This window comes from Aegilops tauschii, chromosome 7 (assembly GCF_002575655.3).
Source record: "Aegilops tauschii subsp. strangulata cultivar AL8/78 chromosome 7, Aet v6.0, whole genome shotgun sequence".
NCBI lineage: Eukaryota > Viridiplantae > Streptophyta > Magnoliopsida > Poales > Poaceae > Aegilops > Aegilops tauschii.
Genome location: NC_053041.3, coordinates 94,959,797 through 94,985,795, shown reverse-complemented (window position 1 = coordinate 94,985,795; position 25,999 = coordinate 94,959,797). Strand labels below are relative to the sequence as shown.

Here is a 25,999-nt window from a genome sequence, read left to right as displayed (position 1 = left end):
GGCCGCGTGGAAGGCGCTAGGCAACGCGGCGTTTCGTGCGCCTCCTCTACTACCTCGGTCGCGGCGGTGGCGACTCGTTAACGCTGAGCACTGTGACGGCGAAGAAGAGTGCGGCTCGGAATGCCGCACGGAAGGAGCTATGCAATACGACGCGCCGGGCCGAGTTTGCAAAGTCCGACGTCACGCTTGCCTGGGTCCTTGTGTAGGCATGTGCCTGAGACTGGCCGGTGACCACGGCAAATGAAATATCGTCCGATTTATGTAACTTATACCGAATTTACGTCCATTTGCATGAATTTTGTGGTGCTGGCATGATATCTGTCCGTCTAGTTTAACTTTTGTTTGTATTGCATGCAGAGATTATGTATGTGAAATGATCGCTCTTGCTCTAGACCATGTGGTCTTCGAGATGCAAAGTAGGGGATCCCTTGTAAAATGGGACGAGGATCCCCTGACTTTGGCTAACCTGCCATTGAGACACTGACATATGGGTCCCGTCATGCATGGGGCCTACTTGTCAGCGACCCAAAGGCAGGGTAAGGCAGGATTAGCCACGTCAGGGGATCTGTGTCCTGTAAAATGGACCAGCTTGATATTGACGAATGTTCTTCGTTTTTATTTTGACTTCTTGTATTATTTTCTAGGAGGAATACAATCATCTTCCATTCTTTCCAATACAAACAGGAAGTGAGGTTTAAAATGTCATTTCATGTTGGTAACACAATTTAGGTTTAAAATGTCATTTCAAGTTGGTAATTTAATTTGGATTTGAAAATATCATTTCATGTTGGTAACTTAATTTTGGTCAGGGAGACCGAAGCTACCGATCAAGCTCCATTTTGTAGGAAGTCTTAGCTCAGCCCTGTTTCTAACGATTCATCACTGGTGTCTGTTTTACGAGCCGGCGTTGGAGGTGCCTACAGTGGCTGCAAATTCTTCGGTGGGTTTAACTTGGGCTTCACCTCCGTAGAGACAAGCTAAATCAAGGGGGACTAGAGGAATCATATCATGTGTAGTCAATTGGGTGTTGTGTAGTCAAATGTGTGAATTTATAAGATTTTGTTGCCTGATTTCTACTTGTTGTATGATGTATTTACAAAAATCTGTGTAGTCAATTGACCTCACAGGTCAAGTGTGGCTTCGCCAATGACAATGCCTTGTCCTTCCCATTACATAACCAAAATAGCGCAGAGTTCAGACTTCAGAGAGTCGTACTTCTAAAGAGATGCTAAATCCCTGAAGTGGACGAGAGGCAGAAAAGAACAACCAAACCGTAGAGAGTAGAGACAAGCTAAATCAAGGGGGACGACGAGTCGGGCGGCGTCGAGGCGCGGCCATATCCTGAGAGCGGCGCACTTCTACATCGCCGTCGTCTTGGCCTTCACCTCCCCCTCCGCTGCGCGCTTCACCGCGGTCAGCTCGGCCTTGGCGCTCTCCAGCTGCAATCGCAGAGCAGCATTCTCTTTGTCCCGCGCAGCCAGCTTCTTCTCCAGCTCCAGTGCGTAGCCGAAGGAGAATGACGCGTAGTTCGCGGCCTGCACGTGCTCGAGGTACACGTAAAACACAATCTGACTGGATAAATCACATGCAACTACCGATGGACGATTTGGTCGCGGCATATACCTGGAGCATTGCGGAGTAGCTCGACGCAACGACATCGGACGGCTTTGCCGCGGCGAACTCACACTCCCGCGACGGCGTGGTGATGCACTCTAGCATCTTCTTCGCGGCCTCCCAGTCGGCGCTGTCGCCGTCGTGTGTGTCGGGCACGGGCATGTGCCGTGCCTTCGGGCCGAAACCTGGCGGGGCAACCAAGCCGGACGCGGAGGCCGAGCAGCCATGGGCAGCATGGGGCGTGCTGTGCTCAGGGACACCGTCTTTTGCAATGGCTGCCTCCTCGTGTTTCCTCTTTTTCAGGGACACCGTCGGTGCGTCGCCGTCCGGCTCAGGTTTCACCATTACCGCGGATGAATCCATGCCTGGCTCAACACACATCAGTAACTTATCAGCTCACTCGATAGTCGATACATGAACCAGGTATCAGGAGTTTCAGAAGCGAGTTTACCTTTGGCGCCAGTAGAATCGAGGGCAGGCCCAGGCGGTGGTGAGGCGATGTTGGAAGAGAAAACCTCTGCAAGTTTGGTATCAGAGGGGTAAGTCCGCAGATCAACCGCGCTGCTGTGTGCGCCCAGTAGCTTTGCCGCCATTTTCTTTTGCTGGCTTGTGAGCAATCGCTCAGGGACGCTGCTGGAGAACCTGTACTTCGCCGGCGGCTCGCCCCAAAGCACGGGGCAAGGCCATGACTCCGGCGATGTCAGGAAGATGAACCTGCCCTTCCACGCCTCGTCGGATTCCAGACAATACCCAGTAAAGAGCTCGCGGTCGCCGTGCTCTGCTCGGAAGCCGTACCAGCACCTGGACTTGTGTTTGACCAGCGAGAAAAAGTAGCGGAATACGGTGGTCAATGGCTTCACGCCGGCGTCGTGGCAGAACACCACGAACCCCACAAGGACGCGCCACCCGCTATGCACGAGCTAGCCTGGCGCGAGGTTGAAGTGGGTGAGCACCTTGGAGAAGAAGCTGTGCAGCGGAAGGCGCACCCCGGCCTCCAGAGCGTGCGCGTACAGGCACACGCCCCGCTCTGGAGGTGGGGTGAAGCCGCGCCGGTCGCCAGCGGGGCGCGCGGTGTAGGCGGTCGGCACGCCGTGCTTCCTGCACAGGGCGTCGACCGCGTCCTGGGTAAGGAGGGACGAGGTGACCCGATAGGCGGCGGGCCTCGAGAGGGCGGCCGCGGCGGCGGCGTCGCTGATGTCGCCGGCGGATGAGGAGGAGGGGGGATTGGTGGAAGGCATCGCGTCGGCGCAACAGGCGCTATTCGCTCGCGCTCGCTGCCTCGCTGAGCTGTGCAGAGGTAGGATTGGGAGCCGGTTTGGAGAGAAGAGTCAAGTAATGGTGGCCGGGTTCCCGAGGCGTCGAGCAGAAATCTTTTGTCGTCTCATTGGACTCGACACCACAGTCTGCTCTCTGCTGGCTACCGCTGCACGATTCTTTTTCAATTCGCGCAATTAAGGGGGTGTTTTTCACGGACTTTTTAGTCTCATAGACTAGAAAAAGTCCCTAAAACCAAACGGGAGGGACTTTTGCTACAGGGACTAGAAAAAGACTCTACTAAAGAGTCTTTTTTAATTAGTCGAGTCTTTTTTAATTAGTCTCTGAGACTAGAAAAAGTCCTAGGACTTCTGAACCAAACACCCCCTAAGTGATTGGACTTCGGTACTTCACAGATATACACGGAGGCAAAATTACACATTTGGCCCTGGAATCAAACTTTAGCACAAAATAATCTATTATGCAAAGTTTAGAGCATCTCTAGCAGACCCTTTAAAACGCGTCGACCTGCAAAATAACCGCTCGTTTACGGTTTTAGGTGGAAAAAACCGCGACCAGACCTTGTATCGACCCGTGGACTGTAAAAAAAAATTTGCGGGGCACGAAAAACTCGGCCCTCAACCTTTAGATTCAGGGGGCGGGAGGCTGACTCGAGCTCGACCCCTGTCAGCTGCGAGTTTTGGCGGGAGGGACATTTCCACGCGGCTCTTCCCGATTCCTTTCCCTCCGCCGCCAACCACCTCTATCCACTCGTCCAGGAGCACCTTCGCCGGCGTCCTCCGCCGCCATGGAAGCCTCTCAGTCGTCATCCGTCACCGCGGCCGCCATCCACGCGACACCCCCTTGGGCAGATCTCGTTAGCGGCCATGCCGCGCCCTTCGTCGTTCAAGGTTGCATCGCGCCACCCCGCAAGCGGCAGGGCAACGTCATCATCCAGGGCGGCGCTCTCGCGGGCCCCGCCGGGAAGGCACTCGCGCCCGCCTGCCCCGCCGTCTGCGATGTGAATCGGTCAGGCATCTGCCGGCGAAGAAAGTGAAGGCCTCCGGTATGAAATGCAGGAAGCTCGCGGGACGAGCTACCCCGCCAACACCTCCCCCGATTGCTCCGGCTAGAGCTGCCCCGAGGATGCCCGCCGATGGCGTTGCTGCCACCCCCGAGGTGTTCGATGGAATGGGAGCAAGGTATGACTCTTCGGTTTCCGTCACTTCTTTCATTTTGGTTCATTCTGCTTGTACGTGACTTGTCGAGTGCAATTGTAGCGCCGTATGCATGATGCGACTATCGACTTCGTGCAAATGTTGGACGACAACACCGTCGACATCGATCACACCCCAATCGGTGACTTCAGTTACAACGAGATGGATGGTGCTGTGCACGGTCACGGGGAAGAAGATGATGTGGAGGAGGTTGACGAGTGGGTGTACGACGAAGTGCAAGCAAAACGCGCAAGATCGAAGAACTACACTCCATTGGAAGATAAAGTTTTGATCAAGGCTTGAGAGTCGGTGTCTCTTGATGCGCGCACCGGCACCAACCAAACTGCAAAGCGGTATGGCAAAGGATCGAGGATCAATTCTTCTGCATGATGGCAAAGTATCCCAACCGGACGCACTCACCTTTCGGTCTCTTCAAGGTCGTTAGGCCTTGATCAAGTCGATTTGTAGCCGTTGGGCTGCTTGCTTGACGCAAGTCCGCAATGCACCTCCAAGTGGTGTCGTCGAAGCCGGCTATGTGAGTTCGTTTTCATGTCCCAAGTAGCGCAAATCTTTTGTGCAACTCAGGGCGGTTGCATAATTTGACATTGTTTCCATTTTTAAGGACAAAATTGCGCAAGAAAGATACAAGGACATGGAAGCTTCATGCAAGAAGGCATTTCAACTAGAGCATTGTTGGGAACTTCTCAAAGATAGCGAGAAGTGGAAGGTGATTGACAAAGAATCCCCACCGAAGAGAGGTGCACTCACCAAGATGGATGACGACGACGACGACGAGGATGATGATGATGATGATGATGATGATGACGATGATGGCCCAAGAAACAAGAACAAGCCTGATAGAAACAAGAAGGCCAAAGACAAGATCAAGAAGGAAACGGAGGCATCAAGCTTGCGGGAGAAGCTAGATGATATGGTCAAGTCCAATGAGATATTGGTGATCAAGACATTGGAGGCAAAAAAGTTGGTCGAGAAGAAAGCTCAAGAGAAGCAAGAGAAGTGGCAACTACGCAAGGAGGGGACCGACCGCAAGGCCGCCATTGAGGAGAGAAGATCCAAGGCCGAGGAGGACAAAGCCATGGCCAAACTTCTTCAAGGGGAGAACAAGATCATGATGGTGAACCGAAATGAGATGGACGAGGTCACCAAAGAATGGAATGACATGGCAAGGTTGGAGATCTTGGAGAGAAGGAGGCTAGTCGGAATAGGCCATGTGGTGCCAAGGTTCAGTGAGCATAGTGGTTCTGCAAGCGGTGGTGGCAATGGTGGCGGTGAAGATGATGATGGATGCGTCTTTTGGGTTGTGCCAATGATGACGGATGCAACTTTTTTTCGGTTGTGGCGCAAAAACTATGTTTAAATGCCGCCAAAACTGTGTGGTGGTGGCAAGATCATGTTTGAATCCTGGGCATATATGTTTTACTTGTTCAAATTCGCAGTCAGTTCATTTGTGCGCTTTTACGGTTTGAGGGCCGAAATTGGAAGCGCGCGGAACAGAGCCCGGAAACCCGGATATTCTCTTTTACCGCTCGGGTTTGCGGGCTATGTTCCGCCGTAGCCGATTTCGACCCTTAAAACGCAATTTTCTCGACCCTTATCACGCTTATAATGGTCGCGGTTTTAAGGGGTTTGCTAAGATGCTCTTAGCAGAATTGGACTCTTTCTCAAAAGAGCATCATGTTGACGTTTGAATTAGGACCTGGATATCCCCAGAGCGTTTGATCTGGGAAACCCAGCGAACGAATCGTTCAATCTCAGAGTAACCCCAATTGAACATAGAGGCAGTTTGGTTTGTTTTTTAAGATAAGAAACCTACCTGAGTCTTTTTTTATCCTGATAAGTATTACACGTGTGTCACGAAGCAACTTGGACCAAATGCCACATCACCACATATCACACCACGTCACCGCACGCATGCACAGATGACGAAACTGATGATGTCAACACGAATTTTTTGGGTTTTCAGCTTTTAAAATGTTTTATCTCTTAAATTAAAATTCGATTAAAGCCAATTTTCATCAATAAATCCGTCGCGACGAGATCTACAAAACTAGATCCTATATTGATATGTTTTGACGATTTTTTGGGGGGTTAAAAGTTGTCATGCGTATTGCACATAAATTGTCATGGCGTTAACACTGAAGTTGCCATGATATATTTCAACTGCTTTTTCTTCTACGTTGAAAGTAAATTTTGACATGTTACAAAAAGGGAATTAAGAAACTAAGCTTGCCATGACGGATTACTAAAATTTGTCATGATCCATGGAATAATTTTAACATGGTTCATAATTTAGAAATATCCTTTGTCAATTACTTTAAAAATGCATGGTGAATGTCTCAAATTTGCCATGAAGGAGAAACTGAAATTGCCATGGTGATTCCTAAATACCTAAATAGTTTATCTCGACTATCTCTATTGTCTTAAAATGCGCACATGCCACCTCATCAAAGACCCACCACAACATGCATGATAAAAAGTTTTCCATTATCAATTATTCTCATGCCACCGCATCAAAGACCCACCTTATCAAACATGTCACCTCACCAAAGTTCTCGATTATATTATGCCACTTATATTCCAAAAAAATCAACTAAACAACAATCAAATACAATATGTAATGTGTACTTCTAGATTTAGTTCTGTATTATTAATTCAACTATTTATGTTCCATACAATCAACTCACTCGAAATATATTGTAATGTATTCCGGCATCAACGCGCGGGGTATTGTCTAGTTACTTAAATTTGCCATGATACATGCACTAAAATTTGTCATGGTTCATACAAAAAATAGTTTCCATGGTCAAAATTCTAGAATTGCCATGATCTATAAACTAAAATTGCCATGATCGACAAACTAAATTTGCCATGATGAATTACTAAAAATTGCCATGATCCATGAATTCAATTAGCCATGGTTAATTACTAAAACTGCCATGGTCAATTTAATAAAATTTGCCGTGAAAAGTAGCTGAAATGCAATGGTAGGTTTAAATCCAGAAGAAAAATATATATGAAACATATCATGGCAACTTTAGTGTAAAAACTATGGCAACTTCAGTGTATCATCATGGCAACTTTAGTGTATAAACTATGGCAACTTCAGTGTATCATCATGGCAACTTTTGGCCCTAAAAAAGTCGTTGAAATATATCAATATGGGACCTAGTTTTGAAGAGCTCGTCGAGACGAATTTTAATTGGATTTTTTATTTAAAAGATAAAACCTTTTAAGTCTGAAAAAATAAAAGTTTTTGCTGATGTCATCTATTTGATGTGACAAAATGGATGGTAATAGGGGCGTGTGGACCATATTGCTTCATGCCACACGTGTGGCACTTATCATTTGTTTTTTTGGAAACACCTGCCTGAGTCAGGCAGGAATATCAGGCGTCAGATTTCTCAAGCCTTAGGCTGAAATTGTTGTGTGAGATGTCTGTGTGGCCTCATCCAAACAGGCCCATAACCTTTGATAGGAGAACACTCAGCGCAAATCCCTTTCACGAGCAACCATATCACTAAACAAACGTAACATGAAAAAAAAGTGGCCCACCTTACGCACACAAAAGCCTAGGTCTTAATAACTATCAATTCAAACACAGATTAAAAAGGCAAACTGATAAATTGAAATCTTTTTGGAAATAAAAACAACCACGTAGATATGGATTTGAAAAGTTCATATATATGACATGGCTACTAACAAAAACCATGTAATTTGAATGTCTAGGAAATAGCCACAAACTGTAGCAAACAAAAATGTTCACAATCTTCCAAGTGATTAAACTAGCACATATTCAGAGTATTTATATTTTTTAAAAAGTTTGACATGCTCCAAGACTGTGCTACGAAAAACTATCAATTGGTTATGCTTTCAAAAATGTGCTATGCTTCTAAGATGATTCAAAATTGCATCTTAAGTTTATATGTAAAAACCATTTTAAAATTATCATGTTAACATGTATTTAGTTTCCATGGCAAAGTTGTGATTACATTGCATGTTGTACAATGGGTATTAGTCATAAACAAGTCAAAATTGCCATGCTACCAACAAAAACTAACATAGTTAAACATATAAAAAATCATGGTCTAATTAATAAAAGTGCCAAGGTCTAAAGAAAAATTTATTGTGCTACCACTAAATAAAACTAACATGGTCTAACTAAGAAACTTGCCTTGGTACCTATGATTAAAATTGCACATGAAAATTTTATTTTTTTCTGTGGTCTAATAAGTAAACATGGTGTAACTATTGAAATATCCATAGTACCTATATTTAAGTTGCACATGGGAGAATAAGGAAAAATGCTTTCTTAATAGAATTCAAATTTCAAACAATTTGTAACAAGGACAAGGCAAAATGATAAAATTTGTTCTTTTAAGAAAGGGGATGGAAAAGTTAGGGGATTAATAACTCTTTAAAAGGATGGCAAATTTCGGAATTTTCCATGGACACGTGAGACAAGTGTAACACGTAAACGTTATCGTGTGACAATTACATATTTCCATGACATTTATGTTATTATGGGAATAATATATTATTATTATTCCATGATTTAATCAGAAAAATTGCCATGCTAACAACAATAAAACTAACTTGACTAATTAATAAAAAATTGCCACTATTTTAAAAATAAAATTTCCATGGTACCTACAATAAACGTACCATGGTCTAGTTATTAAAATTCTCATCGACTAGTTGTTAAAATCGCCATGGTACGTAAAAATTGAAGTGCACACGGCAAAATTAAGAAATAATATTCTGTAAAAACATTTGAACTTTTGGAATTTGTAATTGGGACATGGCAAATTTACATAGTTTCAAAATAACAAAGAAGAACCGACATGACAATTTTCGTTAATTGGCTCTACAGATTATTGCATAAGTGGGAAGAAAATTTCGTAATGAATATGTGTCGTGGATATAATCCTCACATTTCTAGGAAGGGGGGGGGGGGGGTAGGAATGTAGAGGCAATCGTATTTAGCGAACGGTGTGATTTGGACTACGCTCAAGTATATAGGTTCAGGCCCTCTGCGGTGGAGGTAATACCCAACTCGTGTGGTACACTTAACTCTTGGCGTAAGGTACAAAGTGTGGATGTTCAACCCTCAGTCCGAGGCATCCCTCCTGGCTTATATAGAGTGCGCCAGATAGGGGTACATAATGAGCCGGTATTAATGCTATTCATGGCCTCAGGTGTGGCCAACTATTTCATGGTATTTACTACCGGTGACTGCCGTATTTAACTGGATTATACCACCGTTTGTTGTCATTAAGACATCGTGGTCGAGAGGTATCCTAGGTAGCGATCGACTGTTCCCCTCGTCTTCAACCGAGTATTGGTTAACGATAGTCAACAGGTTCGACATCCAACTGTTGGGACTTAGCGCAATTTTGAGCCACCCTCCTTGTCCTTGATCGGCCGATGGCGAAGCCCCTTGGCCCATTGCCTTTTGGGATGTATCTTATATGAGTCATAAGCCTATGGTGTGCCATTCGTGTTTTTGGGCCTACCCCGTATTTGTAACCCCGACAGTAGCCCCCGAGTTGGTCAAGGTCTCACTGGAGAACGTCCATGTGCCTCCGCCGAGCAAGATGTCCAACTGCTCGACGGGCTTGAGGTTCAACTGAGAGACATTAGCGGACTCAGTTTGTTCATGCCCGCGGAGGGTGAAAAAGTGAGCAACTAGGAAGAAGACTCGATGATACCCATTTTTCAATCTCTTCTGGAGAGAAGGGCTCGTGGCTCGACTGTGGGTATATCATCAAACTCCGAGTGGTCGTCTGAGGCGTGTGGGGTTGATCGGGTCAAGTGTCACCGGTCAATATCCTTCGAGAGGAATGCCCGCTGGAAGCCTTTCTGCGGAACCAAGTCTGCACAGCTGGATATTCGGTTTCCCCGGGAGGGAATCTGACTCGTGCCAATATCTCAAGAGCTCCTTGCTCTCAAGCAGACCGGATCTGCGATGACCGTCGGTTCACTTGGTTTTCTTCGCGCACTCGGCTAGTCATCATGCCTTGGGCATGGATTGTTCAACTTGGGGTGGACCCTCCCGGTCGATTTACTTTGTAGTTCTCAGCCAACTAGAAAGTGAGCATCAGCCAATTGGAAGGTGGATCATCAACCTGCTGGAAGGTGGATCCTTAGGCTGGTCATAGTGGGGAGTAACTTAGACTAGTAACATGCATATGTTACTAGTCTATGTTACTACCTCTATAGTGCAAAGTATCAAAGATTAGTATCATAGGTGGTCTCATTTTATTGCCATGCATGACATATAGTAGCATCACATTTATTATGTTACGGTATCTACCTATGTTACTATAACCATCTCTCTCTTTCTTTAATTGCCTGCCATATAAGCATGTTTGTGAGTTCCAAGTGCATGATACTACTTATGTTACCCACCATGGCCAGCCTTAGCTGACTAGAAGGTCGGTCGTCAGCAGTTATCATTATAGATCTTCGTGAATCATCACATCTGGATCTTTTGTGTGTCTGACAAGCTTTCGTCTGACCACTCGCGCGGGAAGACTCTTTGGGTTCCGTGCGCCGACTGACAGAAAGCCAGAGTGACGCCTTGCGGTATAGTGTGTTTTAAATGCTGATCGTATGGATTCTCGCGCTGAATTGACGCCACGACCTCCTTTTTTGACGCATGTCATGCGGTTTTCTCGCGGCTGTATAAATACTTGGTCGTACGTGGTTTTTTTGCATGTCCACCACTCATCCCATAGCGCCCGGAGCAGTTCATCTTCTTCCTCCCAAGCCCTTTGGTGGTGAAGTACATTACAAATTCAATAAATAATCAGGGGGGATACTTTAGTTGTGTGCTTGTTTTTAAATACTTCCATATTATATATAAATTCTCCCACAAGGGCCTCTTCAATGCAAAATTTCAGTTAAATCTAGGGTTTCAATACAGTACAATTTTTGTCCTCAATTTTATTTTTTATAACATTATTTTGAGAACATGGCTCTTTTGCGCCCTTATCTGGTGACAGTTCGCTCATTCCCCTGGGGAGGAGCTCCGAGCGACCGTTTTCAACAGTTCGATGGGTGGCAGGCCGGGGCGACCCCCCATTGAGCCCAAAAGGCCGATTTAGTTGTTTTACATATAAAAATGCCATGTTATTAAAAAAATGCCATGTACCAAAAATGACATCTCTTAATAATAAAAAATATCATCTCTTAATATAAAATGCCATCTCTTAAAAATTAGAAAAATGCCATCTCTTAATAAAAATCTCTTAAAAAATGTCATTTTATACAATTTTTTAGAAATATGTCATCTTTTAATAAGCGAAAGACCATCCATTAATATAAAAAATGCCCTCTCTTAATATAAAATGCCATCCCTTGATAATAAAAATGCCATCTTTTAATATTAAAACACCATCTCTTAACTAAATGAAAAATTCCATCTCCTAATAAATAAAAAGTTTCATCTCTTAATTTGAAATATGCCATGTGACGTAGTTCAAAAAATTTATAAACTACCATGTAAAAATTTCCTACAAAAGATGCCATCTGCTGCAAAATGGGGGGCTCCTGGGTGCGACGGCGTGTCAACAGCCACTGCGTTGTGCTGTAGTGTTTTGATCTCTCTAATACGTTCGCTCACATTTACCACACAACGAACACTTTAAAATTGTATGTGGCTCCGATCTGCGCCAAGATTCGCGCAAACGAAACCGATGGCAGATTGAGGGGTCGCTGTGAAATCACACATCGTTGACGGCGCGATTTAGCATTTTTGTTTTTTACATCATTTTCTTCGGAAATGTACTTGGCGACCGTTGGCTAGGAGGGATTTCGCAACACCCCTCCCCCTATCTCCCATAGATTTCGTTTGCACGAATCTTGGCATAGGATCGTGGCCACGTTGGAATCCCAAACTTGTTCACTATAAGGGAAATGCCAGCGAACCACATAGTCAAAGTACTAGATCTTGGCTAGCGGCGCACCCCTTCACAAAGGGTTACCTGGGTTCGAATTCTAGCCCCCCTGCCCCGACCCCTGTGACAATGACATGTACCTAGGATAGGGTCTTAGGCCTAACCTAGACACCCTACCCAAGGACACTACACAAGAGTCCAAGGCTTATAAGGTTCAACAGAAGATATCGACTGAAGTCCTCATGACGTACAATCCACTCGACAGAAGATTCTACTCGGATATCCCAATTCCACTTGACCATAGCTATTTCACCCGACCATACAAGAATCCACTCGGAGTACAGAATACCTAGAGTCACCCCAGGATGGCAACGGTCAGGCATTCCCTCCGTTGTCATAAAGACCATTTAATACGGGCGTTACCAGTAACGTTCAGGACTTAACTCTCATTGAACCCTGTGTAACTGTGGGCTGCGAGGGATCGACGCACTCTATATAAGCCACCCCTCCCCTCTGGCACAAGCGTTCGCACCCCCTGTAACTCCTCCAATCAACAGAGCTCCCGCAGCACCGAGATGTCGGGATTTTACCTCCTCCGAGAGGGGCCTGAACTCGTAAATCCGCGTGTACAACTTCACCGTAGCTAGGACTCTGCCCTCTCCTACGTACCCCCATACTCTACTGTCAGATCCGTTCCCACGACACCCTATTCCCTTTTTTTATCAGATGACATTTTTTATAGGAAAAATCAACATGGTAGTTTACAAACTTTCAAAGTATGTTACATGACATTTTTTAAGAGATGGCATTTTTATTTATTAAGAGATGGCATTTTATTTATTTAAGAGATGGCAGTTTTTGTACTAAGAGATGACATATTTTAATAAATTGAATTTTTTTCTTCTTAAGAGATGGCATTTTTATATTATGAGATGGCATTTTTTATTATATAAGAGATGGCATTTTATATTAAGAGATGGAGTTTTTAATTATAAAGACATGGAATTTTTAATTATTAAGATATGTAATTTTTTATTATTAAGGGATGGCGCTTTTATATTAAGAGATGGAAATATTATTATTAAGAGATGGAATTTTTATTATGAAGAGCTGAAAATTTTATATTAAGAGATGATATTTTTATCCCGAGGAATGACAGTTTTTAAAGTCTTAGCATGACATTTTTTTTATCTGTATAGTTCATACAACTTTTTTAATCATACTCATTTTTATATATTTTTAAAATTAGAGTGATGGAATATTTTTATATAGTAATTTTACATTTTTTTATATGTTAGTTCATGGCAATTTTAAGGTCTTTTTTCTTGATGGCATCTTTTAGAAGGCTGAACTGGGGGTCTGGTCCAAACACAAGGTCACGCAGGAGGCAGGGTCCAAACTAGGGTGAAATGTTCCGTGGGAGGGGGGGGGGGGGGGGGGGGGGGTGGCTCCCCCAGCGAACCAATCGTTTGCTAGATTGTCTAAAAAAATCATTTGCTGGAGGCAACCCCCAGCTGACGATAGCCAAATATTAGGGTCTTATTTTCTTTGTGTCTATGCTATTGTTGCGATGCACCCATTATCCAAAGAATAATTATTGGACATTTCTGGAAAAAATTTAACCTAGTGTTGTAATTGCCTAAAGTAAACACTACTGACATATCATCCAATTAATCTTTTTTTATTTCATTTCAATGTTCCAAGAATCTAGCGAACCAAACAGTTCAAAAATGTTGGGAGTAAACAAAATGAGATATTAGAGTATTTTTAACGTGGATCCTCAAAACACACGCAAACGTGTGGAACAAGGTGTTCGAACGATGTAAGTCATCCAACATGGTGCTGCATCGGTCCACAGTGCGTCCACGTGCCCAAATTCCCGCAAACCGGACGCAAATCATGGAAGGTCTGTGGGAGTCTTGACGTCTCTCACTTACGTTACTGGTCGATCAATCCCACCCAAAGCCCTCTTTGAGCGAAAGGGTTGTCGCGCATTCTTACTGGTCAAGCTGCTTCATAACGGACGTGACTCGACAACATTGATGTCGGTAAGAGTGACATGACCGGACGAGTGGGCCGCACCGCTTGAATGATGTCGCCGCCGCTCAGAAGCCTACTTTGGTCGGTGGTCCGTCTGCTCACCTAGCCGTAGCTATTTAAGCACGGCTCCTGGGTCGTTCACATCACGTCTTCTATCCTGGTTCTCCGCGTTGGCGGGTGGCTCTGGATCAACTTATGGGTCTGGATCATGACGCTGGCGCCGTTGCTCTGCGGGGACATCGTTCTCCACGGTGGTCAGATCCTCTATGAGGCCTTGTTCGGTTGACAGGGATTTTGAAAGGGATTGGCAGGGATTAAATCCCTTGCAATTCAAAATCCTTCTCAAACCTCCCCAATCCTTGTGGCAAGGGGATTAACCGAACATGCCCTGAAGGAGATTATCCTCTCCTCCAACAAGGAGTAGCAGCCACAGCCGTCGTCCTTGCGGGTGCCGCCACAACGGGGAAGTACTAGGCACACCTGGAGCTCCTCCTCAAGCGGTCGCTCAAAGACCGCGGTTCGGCGCTAGACCTCACCACATGTGCACCGCGCCAATAAGGTGGAGCTAGCGTCGCCACCTCTCTACCGTGTCTAGGGGGAGCCGGCGTCACCGCCTCTCCGGCGCGTCAAGCAGGAGCCTCCCTCCCCATGACGCAACCACGGCCTCCCTCCCAATCAAACGCCGCATGAAGAAAAACCGACGTAGATGTTGCACGGCCATTACACCCGCATCGACTGGCCGGCATCAGTGCGTCTGGCGCGGTAATGCCGTGAAGGCGTTTGGTGGGTTTCAACAAAACTTCTGCTTGGTATTACAGAACCAAAGTAGCATAGTACTTGTTCCAAAAAAAAAAGTAGCATAGTACTAGTTCAGAGCGATAATCTGAGACGCACGGAGGAATACAGGCAACTCACAGTTATCTCAACACTAATTAATCTTCTCCCCCCTGATTTTCATGGGGATGGCCCCGCCTCACTCCTAATTTCCAATAAAAAACTGCCACCTATTCCCAGTCCGTTGAATCCGTGAAAACAAGTCAGTTCAGAGAGTCGGAGTACTTCTGAACTTGCACGCACAAAAGAACAAACTAAACCGTAGACACAAGCTAAAGTAAGCGCGGGTATATCCTGAGAGCGGCTTCATGTCCTCGGCGTATGCTTCTCGGACCGCAGGAACTGCTACACCGTCGTCGTCTTGGCATTCACCTCCGCCTCCACTGTGCGCTTCACCGCGGTAAGCTTGGCCTTAGCGCTCTCCAGCTGCACCTGCAGAGCCGCATTCTCCTTGTCCCGCGTCGCCAGCTTCTTCTCCAGCTCTACGAGCTGCACCCGCAGAGCGGCATTATCTTCGTCCCTCGCCGCCAGCTTCTTCTCCAGCTCCAGTGCGTAGCCGAAGGAGAACGACGCGCAGTTCGCGGCCTGCGCATAAAACACAATGTGACCGGATAAATCACATGCAACTGTCAATGAACGATCTGGTCGCAGCATACCCGGATCATTGCTGAGTAGCTCGACGCGACGACATCGGACGGCTTTGCCGCGGCGAACTCACTCTCCCACGACGGCGTGGTGATGCGCTCCAGCATCTTCCTCGAGGCCTCCCAGTCGGCGCTGTCGCCGTCGTGTGTGGCGGGCACGGGCGAGTGCCGTGCCTCCGGGCTGAATCCTGGCGGGGCATCCAAGCCGGACGCGGAGGCCGAGCAGCCATGGGCAGCATGCTGCGTGCTCTGCTCAGAACGGCAAAGGCTGTCTTTTGCAATTGCGGCCTCCTCGTGTTTCCTTTTCTTCAGGGATACCGTCGGTGTGTCGCCGTCCGGCTCAGTTTTCACCTTCGCCGCTGATGAATCCATCTCTGGCTCAAAACACATCGGTAAATTATCTGCTCACTCGATAGTTGATAGGGGAACAATGTTAATGTATCGGGAGTGTCAGAAGCAAGTTTACCTTTGGCACCAGTAGAACGAAGGGCAGGCCCGGGTGGTGGTGGTGAGGCGAGGTTGGAAGAGAAAGCTGCTGAAAGTTTGGTATCAGAGAGGTAAATCCGGAGATTAACCGCGGTGCGGTCACTGCGGTGTGCGTCCAGTAGCTTTGCCACCGCCTTCTTTTGCTGGCTTGTGAGCACTGGATCATCGACGCATACGGGGGAGTACTTGTACTTCGACGGCGGCTCGCCCCAACGCACGGGGCACGGCCATGGCTCCGGCGATGTCAGGAAGAAGAACCTGCCCTTCCACGCCTCGTCCGATGCCGAAAGCCCAGTGAAGAGCTTCTGGTCGCTTTCCTCTACAAAGAGCTTGCGGTCGTCGTTCTTTGCTTGGAAGCCGTACCAACACTTGAGCTTGAATGCGACCGGCGAGAAGAAGTAGCAGAACACGCCCGCCGATTGCTGCACGCCGGCGTCGTGGCAGAGCACCACGAAGCCGACGAGGATGCGCCACCCGCTGGGCGTGAGCTGGCCCGGCGCGAGGCAGAAGTGGGTGAGCACCTCGGAGAAGAAGCTGTGCAGCGGGAAGCGCACCCCGGCCTCCAACGCGTGCGCGTACAGGCACACGGCCCGCTCTGGCGGCGGCATGCAGGCGCGCCGGTCGCCGGCGGGGCGCGCGGTGTAGGCCGTCGGCACGCCGTGCTTTGCGCGCAGGGCGTCGACCGCGTCCTGGGTACGGAGAGACGAGGTGACCCGATAGGCGGCGGTCCTCGAGATGGCAGCCGTGGCGGCGGCGTCGCTCATGTCGACGGCGGTGGATGAGGAGTCCATCCCTAGCTCAGAACACATCAGTAAATTATTATCTGCTCACTCGATAGTCCACACAGGAACCAGGTATGGGGAGTACCTTTCGCGCCAGTAGATAGGCCCGGGCGGTGGTGAGGCGTCGCTGATGTCGAGGGCGTCGGCGAAGTAGAAAGAGAAAGAGAAGATGAGCCACGTGCTCTGCGTGCGTGCTCGCTGCCATACGTGCAGAGGTAGGTGAATGGGAAGGAGATTCGGAGGAAGCAGAGGAGTAAACAATGGTTTCGTGGAAGCGCAGATGAGCCACGGCCGGGTTGTCAGGGCGTCACAGAGAAGTCATGTGTCGTTTGATTGGACTAGACATTGCAGTCTGCTACCGCTGCATGGTTCTTTTCTTTATTCTCGCAGTTAAGGTATTGGACCTCGCAGAGTGAAAATCACGTTTTGAACCTTGTCAGACATGTTTTTAAGAAAATATCACATGAAAATCAAGTTGAAAACTGATCAAAACCAAGTGGAAACGATGTTTTAAAGTTTTAGAAAAAAATCTCAAAAAGATATGTGATGTGAAGAGTGTGATGTTCTACTAGCATGCCAAATTCCTAAGTTCGGACACATTACCATTACGAGGTAAAAAAACAAAATTAACATTGAATGGTATCAAACAGTAAACATCATTACCCATTACTGAATTTGTTCTTTTCACGGCTCATAAATGATAATGTGTTTAAATTTGGAATTTTGCATGACAATAGAACACCGCCCTCTTAACCCTTAACTTTTTTTAATAAAAAAATCAATACTTCCAAACATGGTTTCCGCAAAGTTTTCTTTGAAGCTTGGTTTTCATGTGACATTCTTTCGAAATCTTTAGCACAAAATGAACTCTTCCAGAAAAAATAGAACAATTTAACCCTTTTGGGCAACGTCGAATCACTGGGCGTTTCTGGCCAAGGGGGCATCGTCTACCCATGTCACAGTAGGAAACATCAAACCGCCCAGCATTTCTGGATACGCCATGGACCCTTGTATTTCTTACCTGCATATGTAAGTGGTTGTGGGGCCGCAGGTGGGGCTCAATCCACTCGCAGCCCCATAGGGTCATCTTCCTCGTCTCACCCAACGAATAGAGGCAGCACCCTCCCTCCCCTCTTTACCAAACCCTGCCAAATTCACTCGTTTGACCGTCAAAATCCGTGGATCTTAGCTTCCCCAAGTTGGTTGACGTATTCTCCTTCTATTCCTCCAAAAAAAAATCGGTCAAAACTTGCTATGTTAGTTGCATTTTTTGATACTTGGTGGAACCTTAAGATTATTTTTCCCTAATTAGTTTAAAGAGATTGTTGGGGCTATATTTGGTTGACATACAATATATAATTGTGGGGTCATAATGTATTTGGTATTGTGTACTACTGGATTTATAGAGAAAAAAGTTAAGCATGTGTATGTGTATGTATTTTTTTTGTAGACATGTATGTGACTTTAGATAGAATTTTTGTAAGAAGTGTGTATATGCTTGTTCAAATGTATTTATTTGCTAATGTGTACTCATGGCTTTAATATTATTAAAACGATAGGAAAGGAACGGTTCGGATTAAGCAATAGCTAGCGAATGGCTCAAATTACCTAGAGGTGTACGTGCCAAAGCTAAATTACCTACAAGTGTACCGTGTACGTGCCAGCAAACCAACCTGTGGTTAGATGGTTAGGAGGACAGGGGTATCCTCAGCCCACCAGGGTTCTTCGTCAATCTCAAGATGATATGTCGGCTCAGTCTCTCGCTCGAGGTAGGGTATGCGTGTGTGTTCATAGGGTTAGTGTATGCGCGTATATATGAGAGTCTGCTCTGTACTATGTTCTCAAGAAAAAATAGAGGTGTACGCGCCAAAGTTTAAGTATGAAGCGTCTTCATTTGGAAAAAGAAAACATGTACACTTAAGGATGTACCGTTTTGTTTTGGAAAGAGAAAAATTGTACCTTCACGAGAAGGATACGAAGTTGTCAAGAGGGAATGATACGGGACTAGGTGCAGCCATGCATTGAAGTAAATAGTTATGAAACTTGTGCACGTCGCGCTTCCCTCTCGATGGTGTTTTCTTTCTCTCGATGGCCGCCGCCGTCGTTGAGTCTCTGCTTCCCTCCCGCTCTGCCCTGCCTTGGAGGCCACTCGGGCAGACTCAGGGATGGTCCTGTAGGGTTATACGGTAGGGTGCGTCGACTTTAAATTAAAAATTTCTACGCGCAGAACAACCAAGAACATGCTACGGGAGATGGATCACAGTTCGTTACCACTAGACGCGCAGTGCCGTGCAGCGGAAGAAGAGTTGGGGCAGCGCGTCCGCGTGGTCCGATCTTCCTGGAACAGCCGGCCATCGGATCCCTCGTACAGGTTCGCCGGAGCGGCGCAAGTGCACCATCTCTAACGGTATCCATGCGTGCAGGAGGAATGTCGTGCGGCGGACTGCTAGGTCCAATCACACAATCGACGGCGAGTGGAGGTGTCTATTCGCAACACATGCAAACCCTAGTGACAGCGCCGAAGCGATCAATCGCATGAGTGTGCCGCACCTCCACTTTATATAGGTGTCCGTCGCGGGCTCAACACTTGGGCCTCGCACGGACCCTAAAGCCCACAAGTCTACTCGGCCACAATCCGAATACAGATCGGATCACATCCGACCATTGTCCTCGGATCCGACCTCGTAGGTTCCTTCCCTTAAGCGCGCGACCCCTTAGGTTCAAGCCGGCTTGGTCGCAGTTCGGATCACCTCCGAACTGCACGGTTGGTAGCGGCCTCTAGCAAGGCATGCCGAATACCAAGCAGACTATGAAGCTGGTTAGCAAACCTGTACATCACACTTCCATTTCTTTTGCCACACGATATATGTTGTCGAGCTCAAGGCGAGTCTGTCATGCTTCTGCTAGCCCGACCTCTTTCTCGTTTCAGTGATGCCGACCACAAACTGGATTATCTCATAATCCTTATCGCATGGCCATGCTTATCCTGGTCGGATCACACGAGGGGCCGAGAGTATATCTCTCCTGATCGGAGGGGCAAATCCCATCTTGCTCGACCATGTCTCGCAGCATGGGTCTGGACAAGCCCGAAACCTACCTTTGTAACTATCCAGTCACGGAGTAGCGTTTGGTCAGCCCAAAGCAAGTCTGTCACCATCCCGAGTACATGTGGCAGCTCAGGTCTTAGGACATAGAACGTATGTTGTACTAGAGACTCACAGATGACATATCGCTGCGTCTCATAGTTGGGTGTGTCCGACTCGGACCTTATCTCGACTCGGATCCGACTACGTCGAATCGGACCAGATCCTTCCAAGTCCATATTATCCGGTTAGCATCCAATGCTACATGGCTAGTGAGACCAAGCCATCGACCGTGTCATATGCTAGTCTAGTCGGCTGCGCGTCCACACAGCCCTTTCGACTAGGGATCTTTTAGGACAGTCATCATACAATGCATAGTCCCACAAACAAGTCACGTACTTGCTGATACACATCATTGATAATGTCCAAGGACTATTTTTATTCATAAACACATAGGAAATATCATCATACATGATTACCTCTAGGGCATATCTTCAACAGTCTCCCACTTGCACTAGAGTCAATCAAATAGACATCGAATGCCCATAGCTCTAATGTGCCCCTCATGCTTGGGTTGTGGAAGTGGCTTAGTCAACGGATCTGCAACATTTGCATCCATGTGAATTTTGCATAACTCTAGATCACCATTCTTTACGATCTTTCGTATCAGGTGATATTTCCGATCTATATGCCTGACCTTGTGGTGATTCCTCGGCTTCTTGGCCTGTGCGATGGCACCAGAATTATCACAATAAAGGTCCAACGGTTTTACCGAGGCTGGGAAAATACCAAGATCATCCAGAAGGTTCCGGATCCAAACACCATCCTTTGCAGCTTCACAAGCCGCAATGTATTCGGCTTCTGTGGTAGAATCGGCCACCGTATCTTGCTTGGAACTCATCCAGCTCACTGCCCCTCCGTTCATGACGTACACGAATCCGGACTGAGATCGACAATCATCTCTGTCGGTTTGGAAACTAGCATCGGCGTAACCCTTTACGACGAGCTCTTCCTCACCTCCATAAACTAGGAACATGTCTTTAGTCCTTCTCAGGTACTTCAAAATAGTCTTTACCGCTGCCCAGTGACTCTCACCTGGGTTGGCATGGTATCTACTTGTTAGGCTTATTGCAAAAGCAACATCAGGCCTTGTACATATCATGGCATACATGATGGATCCGATTGCCGAGGCATACGAAATCCTACTCATCCTGCTTCGCTCATAAGATGTCGAAGGACTCTGAGTCTCGCTTAGCCTTATACCATGTGAGAGTGGCAAGAACCCTTTCTTCGCCTCACTCATGTTGAACCGCTTCAACACTTTATCTATGTACGTGCTCTGGCTTAAGCCGAGCAGCCTCCTCGATCTATCTCTATAGATCTTAATGCCTAAAATATACATTGCCTCACCAAGGTCCTTCATCGAAAACTTGCCATTCAATGACTCCTTGATCGAGTTCAGCATCGAAACATCGTTCCCGATCAGTAGTATGTCATCCAAATACAAGATCAAACACACTATCGAGCTCCCACTTAACTTCTTGTATAAACAAGCGTCCTCTTCGCTTTTGATGAAACCGAGACCAGTGACGACCTCATCAAAACGAATATTCCAGCTCCGAGATGCTTGCCTCAACCCATAAGTGGATCTCTTGAGCTTGCATACCTTGCTAGTGCTAGTTGGATCGACAAAACCCTCGGGCTGTATCATATACACGTCCTCGGTTTAATTTCCGTGAAGGAAAGCCGTTTTGACATCCATTTGCCATATCTCGTAATCAAAATATGCAGCTATAGCTAATACGATCCTCACCGACTTCAGCATCACTACCGGTGAGTAAGTCTCGTCGTAGTCAATTCCTTGAACTTGTCCATAACCTTTAGCGACAAGCCGAGCTTTGTGGATCTGAACATTTCCATCCACATCGGTTTTCTTCTTAAAGACCCATTTGCAACCAATGGCTGTTACGCCAGGCGGCGGATCAACCAAGTCCCAGACTTGATTCTCATCCATGGACTTTAACTCGGATCTCATGGCCTCCAGCCATGCCTTGGAATCTGGGCTCACCATCGCTTCCGCATACGTGGCCGGCTCGTCGCTTTCTAGCAACAATACATCGCGCACTCTACGCAATCTTTCCGACCTCCGTGATTCCGGTGCCACTTCCACTACAGGTTCCCCGACTGATTCCGGTATGATCTCATCACCAGCCGAGCCGTCCCCGAGTGGTCCTCGAATTTCTTCGAGTCGGACCGTCCTCCCACTGGCCTCCCGACTGAGGAACTCTTTCTCAAGGAAAACCCCGTTCTGAGCAACAAACACTTTGTTCTCTTCCCGGTTGTAGAAGCTATATCCCAAGGTTTCCCTCGGATATCCCACGAATATGCATTTATCCGACTTGGGTGTAAGCTTGTCTGACATCAGTCGCTTGACAAATGCTTCACAACCCAAAATATTTAGAAAAGACAAACTGGGACTCTTCCCGGTCCACATCTCATGTGGTGTCTTGTCTACGGATTTTGATGGTACCCTGTTAAGTGTGAATGCTGCAGTTTCTAGAGCGTATCCCCAAAATGACAAGGGTAAATCCGATTTGCTCATCATAGACCGAACCATGTCCAACAAGGTACGATCCCTTCGTTCCGACACACCGTTTCTCTGTGGCGTACCCGGAGGTGTGAGCTGAGGTACTATACCTCGGCTTTTCAAATGATCATCAAACTCCTGGCTCATGTACTCACCTCCATGATCTGATCGCAGAAGCTTTATAGTCTTGCCGAGCTGATTCTCAACCTCGTTATGAAACTCTTTGAACTTTTCAAAAGTTTTCGACTTGTGCCTCATCAAATAGATATATCCATATCTACTCAAGTCGTCAGTGAATGTCATGAAGTACTGATAGCCACCTCTGGCAGTTGTGCTCATTGGACCATGATACGTCTCCAATGTATCTATAATTTTTGATTGTTCCATGCTATTATATTATCTGTTTTAGATGTTTATGGGCTTTATTATACCCTTTTATATTATTTTTGGGACTAACCTATTAACCCAGAGCCCAGTGCCAGTTTCTGTTTTTCCCTTGTTTCAGTGTTTCACAGAAAAGGAATATCAAACGGAGTCCAAGCGGAATGAAACCTTCGGGAGAGTTATTTTTGGAACGGAAGCAATCCAGGAGACTTGGAGTACACATCAGGGAATCAACGAGGAGAGCACGAGGCAGGGGGGCGCGCCTACACCCCCAGGCGCGCCCTCCACCCTCGTGGGCCCCTCGTGGCTCTCCTGACCGACTTCTTTCGCCTATATATATCCATATACCCTAAAACCAACGGGGAACAGAATAGATCGGGAGTTCCGCCGCCGCAAGCCTCTGTAGCCAACAAAAACCAATCGGGACCCTGTTCCGGCACCCTGCCGGAGGGGGGAACCCTCACCGGTGGCCATCTTCATCATCCCGGCACTCTCCATGACGAGGAGCGAGTAGTTCACCCTCGGGGCTGAGGGTATGTACCAGTAGCTATGTGTTTGATCTCTCTCTCTCTCTCTCTCTCTCTCTCTCTCTCGTGTTCTTGAGGTGATACGATCTTGATATATCGCGAGCTTTGCTATTATAGTTGGATCTTATGATATTTCTCCCCCTCTACTCTCTTGTAATGGATTGAGTTTTCCCTTTGAAGTTATCTTATCGGATTGAGTCTTTAAGGATTTGAGGACACTTGATGTATGTCTTGCCGTGCTTATCTGTGGTGACAATGGGATATCACGTGATCCACTTGATGTATGTTTTGGTGATCAACTTGCGGGTTCCGCCCATGAACCTATGCATAGGGGTTGGCACACGTTTTCGTCTTGACTCTCCGGTAGAAACTTTGGGGCACTCATTGAAGTACTTTGTGTTGGTTGAATAGATGAATCTGAGATTGTGTGATGCATATCGTATAATCATACCCGTGGATACTTGAGGTGACATTGGAGTATCTAGGTGACATTAGGGTTTTGGTTGATTTGTGTCTTAAGGTATTATTCTAGTACGAACTCTATGATAGATCGAACGGAAAGAATAGCTTCATGTTATTTTACTACGAACTCTTGAATAGATCGATCAGAAATGATAACTTTGAGGTGGTTTCGTACCCTACCATTATCTCTTCGTTTGTTCTCCGCTATTAGTGACTTTGGAGTGACTCTTTGTTGCATGTTGAGGGATAGTTATATGATCCAATTATGTTATTATTGTTGAGAGAACTTGCACTAGTGAAAGTATGAACCCTAGGCCTTGTTTTCTAGCATTGCAATACCATTTTCGCTCACTTTTATTACTTGTTACCTTGCTGTTTTTATATTTTCAGATTACAAAAACCTATATCTACCATCCATATTGCACTTGTATCACCATCTCTTTGCCGAACTAGTGCACCTATACAATTTACCATTGTATTGGGTGTGTTGGGGACACAAGAGACTCTTTGTTATTTGGTTGCAGGGTTGTTTGAGAGAGACCATCTTCAACCTACGCCTCCCACGGATTGATAAACCTTAGGTCATCCACTTGAGGGAAATTTGCTACTGTCCTACAAACCTCTGCATTTGGAGGCCCAACAACGTCTACAAGAAGAAGGTTGCGTAGTAGACATCAAGCTCTTTTCTGGCGCCGTTGCCGGGGAGGTGAGTGCTTGAAGGTATATCTTTAGATCTTGCAATCGAATCTTTTAGTTTCTTGTTTTATCACTAGTTTAGTTATAAAAGAAAACTACAAAAAAATGGAATTGAGGGTACCTCATATGCTTCATCTTTTTAATATCTTTCGTGAAAATGATGGAAAGGAAAATTGTGCTCAAGTGCTAGAAGAAGAAATCTATAAAATGTTTGGCACTAAATATGTGAATGATGGGCATGATTGCAATGTTGTTAGTATGAATTCTATAAATATCCATGATGCTAATGATATGCAAAGCCACAAGCTTGGGGATGCTATGTTTGATGAAGATGATATGTTTTGTCCCCCAAGTTTTGATGAGCAAATTTATTATGATGATAGCATGCCTCCTATTTATGATGATTATATTGATGAAAGTGGGTTTGGAAGAGTGTCAACTTTAGAAAGTAATGATCCCACTATTTTGGAGGATGTTGAATATTATTGTGATAATTATGAAAGTGGATCTGGACAGGTCATGACTTTATTTAGTGATGAATCCACTATTTCGGAAGAGGTTCCAATTGATTGTGAGAACAAAGTTGCTATCTATGATGATTATTGTGATGACTTGTATGCTATTAAGAATAACTAGCAGAGTGGCCCACTCGATGCGCGGGCTAGAGCTTTAGATAGTATAATAATAAGAACATATTGTTTGATTTGTTTAAAGAAAAGTTGTGGCCAAATTTGATGACATTTACAAATATAGGACCTATGTAAATTATATTTCTATCATTTTTTCTAACATTTGTATTATTTTGGATTGTAATATATTTTTCTTTAAACACAAAAATCCTTAATGAAGATAAGTTGTACAAAACTTAAGGATGACCATTGCGATAAGGTGTACTTTTTTTAATTATAGTTATGTAAAGAACATATAGAAATAAGACTATATCCAATACGATTTGAACCTATTCGAAAGGTTGAGAATACCTCTGACCTAGCCATTAGACAATGGAAGTTTCTCTTTTGTATTTTATACCCATTTTTGTCTTGTTCTAAGAATTTTTTTTGACCAAAACTCTTCTAGGAATTATAAAATCAAAATCAAAATGTACGATGTATATATCCTGCATATATCATAAAGGAGTATGTTTCGTGAGTTTTTACCATAAGTGTTATGGTAGTTTGGTATCTGAAGCTAGAGTGCATTTGTATATTATATGTTTATCTATTAGTATACTGAAGTTCCATATATATTGTCAATGTACTTTTTCGTATCCATATTTATTATACACATTGTGAATTAGATTTACCTAAGCTATTAGTCTTACCTAAGCTATTCAATTATCTTTATGTCATTGTTTTGCATCATTTTAATTAACATAGATTTGTCAATCCAAATATAGAGCAAATATTCGGAGGTATATAAAGTACTCAGGTGGCCTGCCCAAAATAAATATGGATGTAAATGAGTTCACAA

General features: G+C 45.7%; 1 protein-coding gene and 1 pseudogene across 1 annotated transcript; both read right to left on the bottom strand.

Annotated features, from left to right (window-relative positions):
• Window positions 1-1,046: 1,046 nt before the first annotated feature.
• On the bottom strand, window positions 1,047-3,392 carry LOC109732599 (uncharacterized; annotated as a pseudogene).
• Window positions 3,393-14,945: 11,553 nt separating this feature from the next.
• On the bottom strand, window positions 14,946-16,972 carry LOC109732614 (uncharacterized). Its single transcript, XM_073505047.1, has 3 exons — window positions 15,989-16,972; window positions 15,535-15,896; window positions 14,946-15,463 (listed from the first exon to the last, which is right to left on the bottom strand). The coding sequence occupies exons 1-3, from the start codon at window positions 16,815-16,817 to the stop codon at window positions 15,224-15,226; spliced, it is 1,431 nt and encodes a 476-aa protein (XP_073361148.1). The 5' UTR covers window positions 16,818-16,972; the 3' UTR covers window positions 14,946-15,223.
• Window positions 16,973-25,999: the final 9,027 nt, after the last annotated feature.

What these genes read in the sequence shown, in the direction of transcription:
- LOC109732614 (XM_073505047.1), bottom strand. Translation starts at nt 16,817, where the DNA reads ATGTGTTCTGAGCTAGGGATGGACTCCTCATCCACCGCCGTCGACATG. An exon ending in TCGTTCTACTGGTGCCAAAG is followed by an intron (nt 15,897 to 15,988) that starts GTAAACTTGCTT and finishes GTTTTGAGCCAG; the next exon opens with AGATGGATTCATCAGCGGCG. An exon ending in GCTACTCAGCAATGATCCGG is followed by an intron (nt 15,464 to 15,534) that starts GTATGCTGCGAC and finishes TTTTATGCGCAG; the next exon opens with GCCGCGAACTGCGCGTCGTT.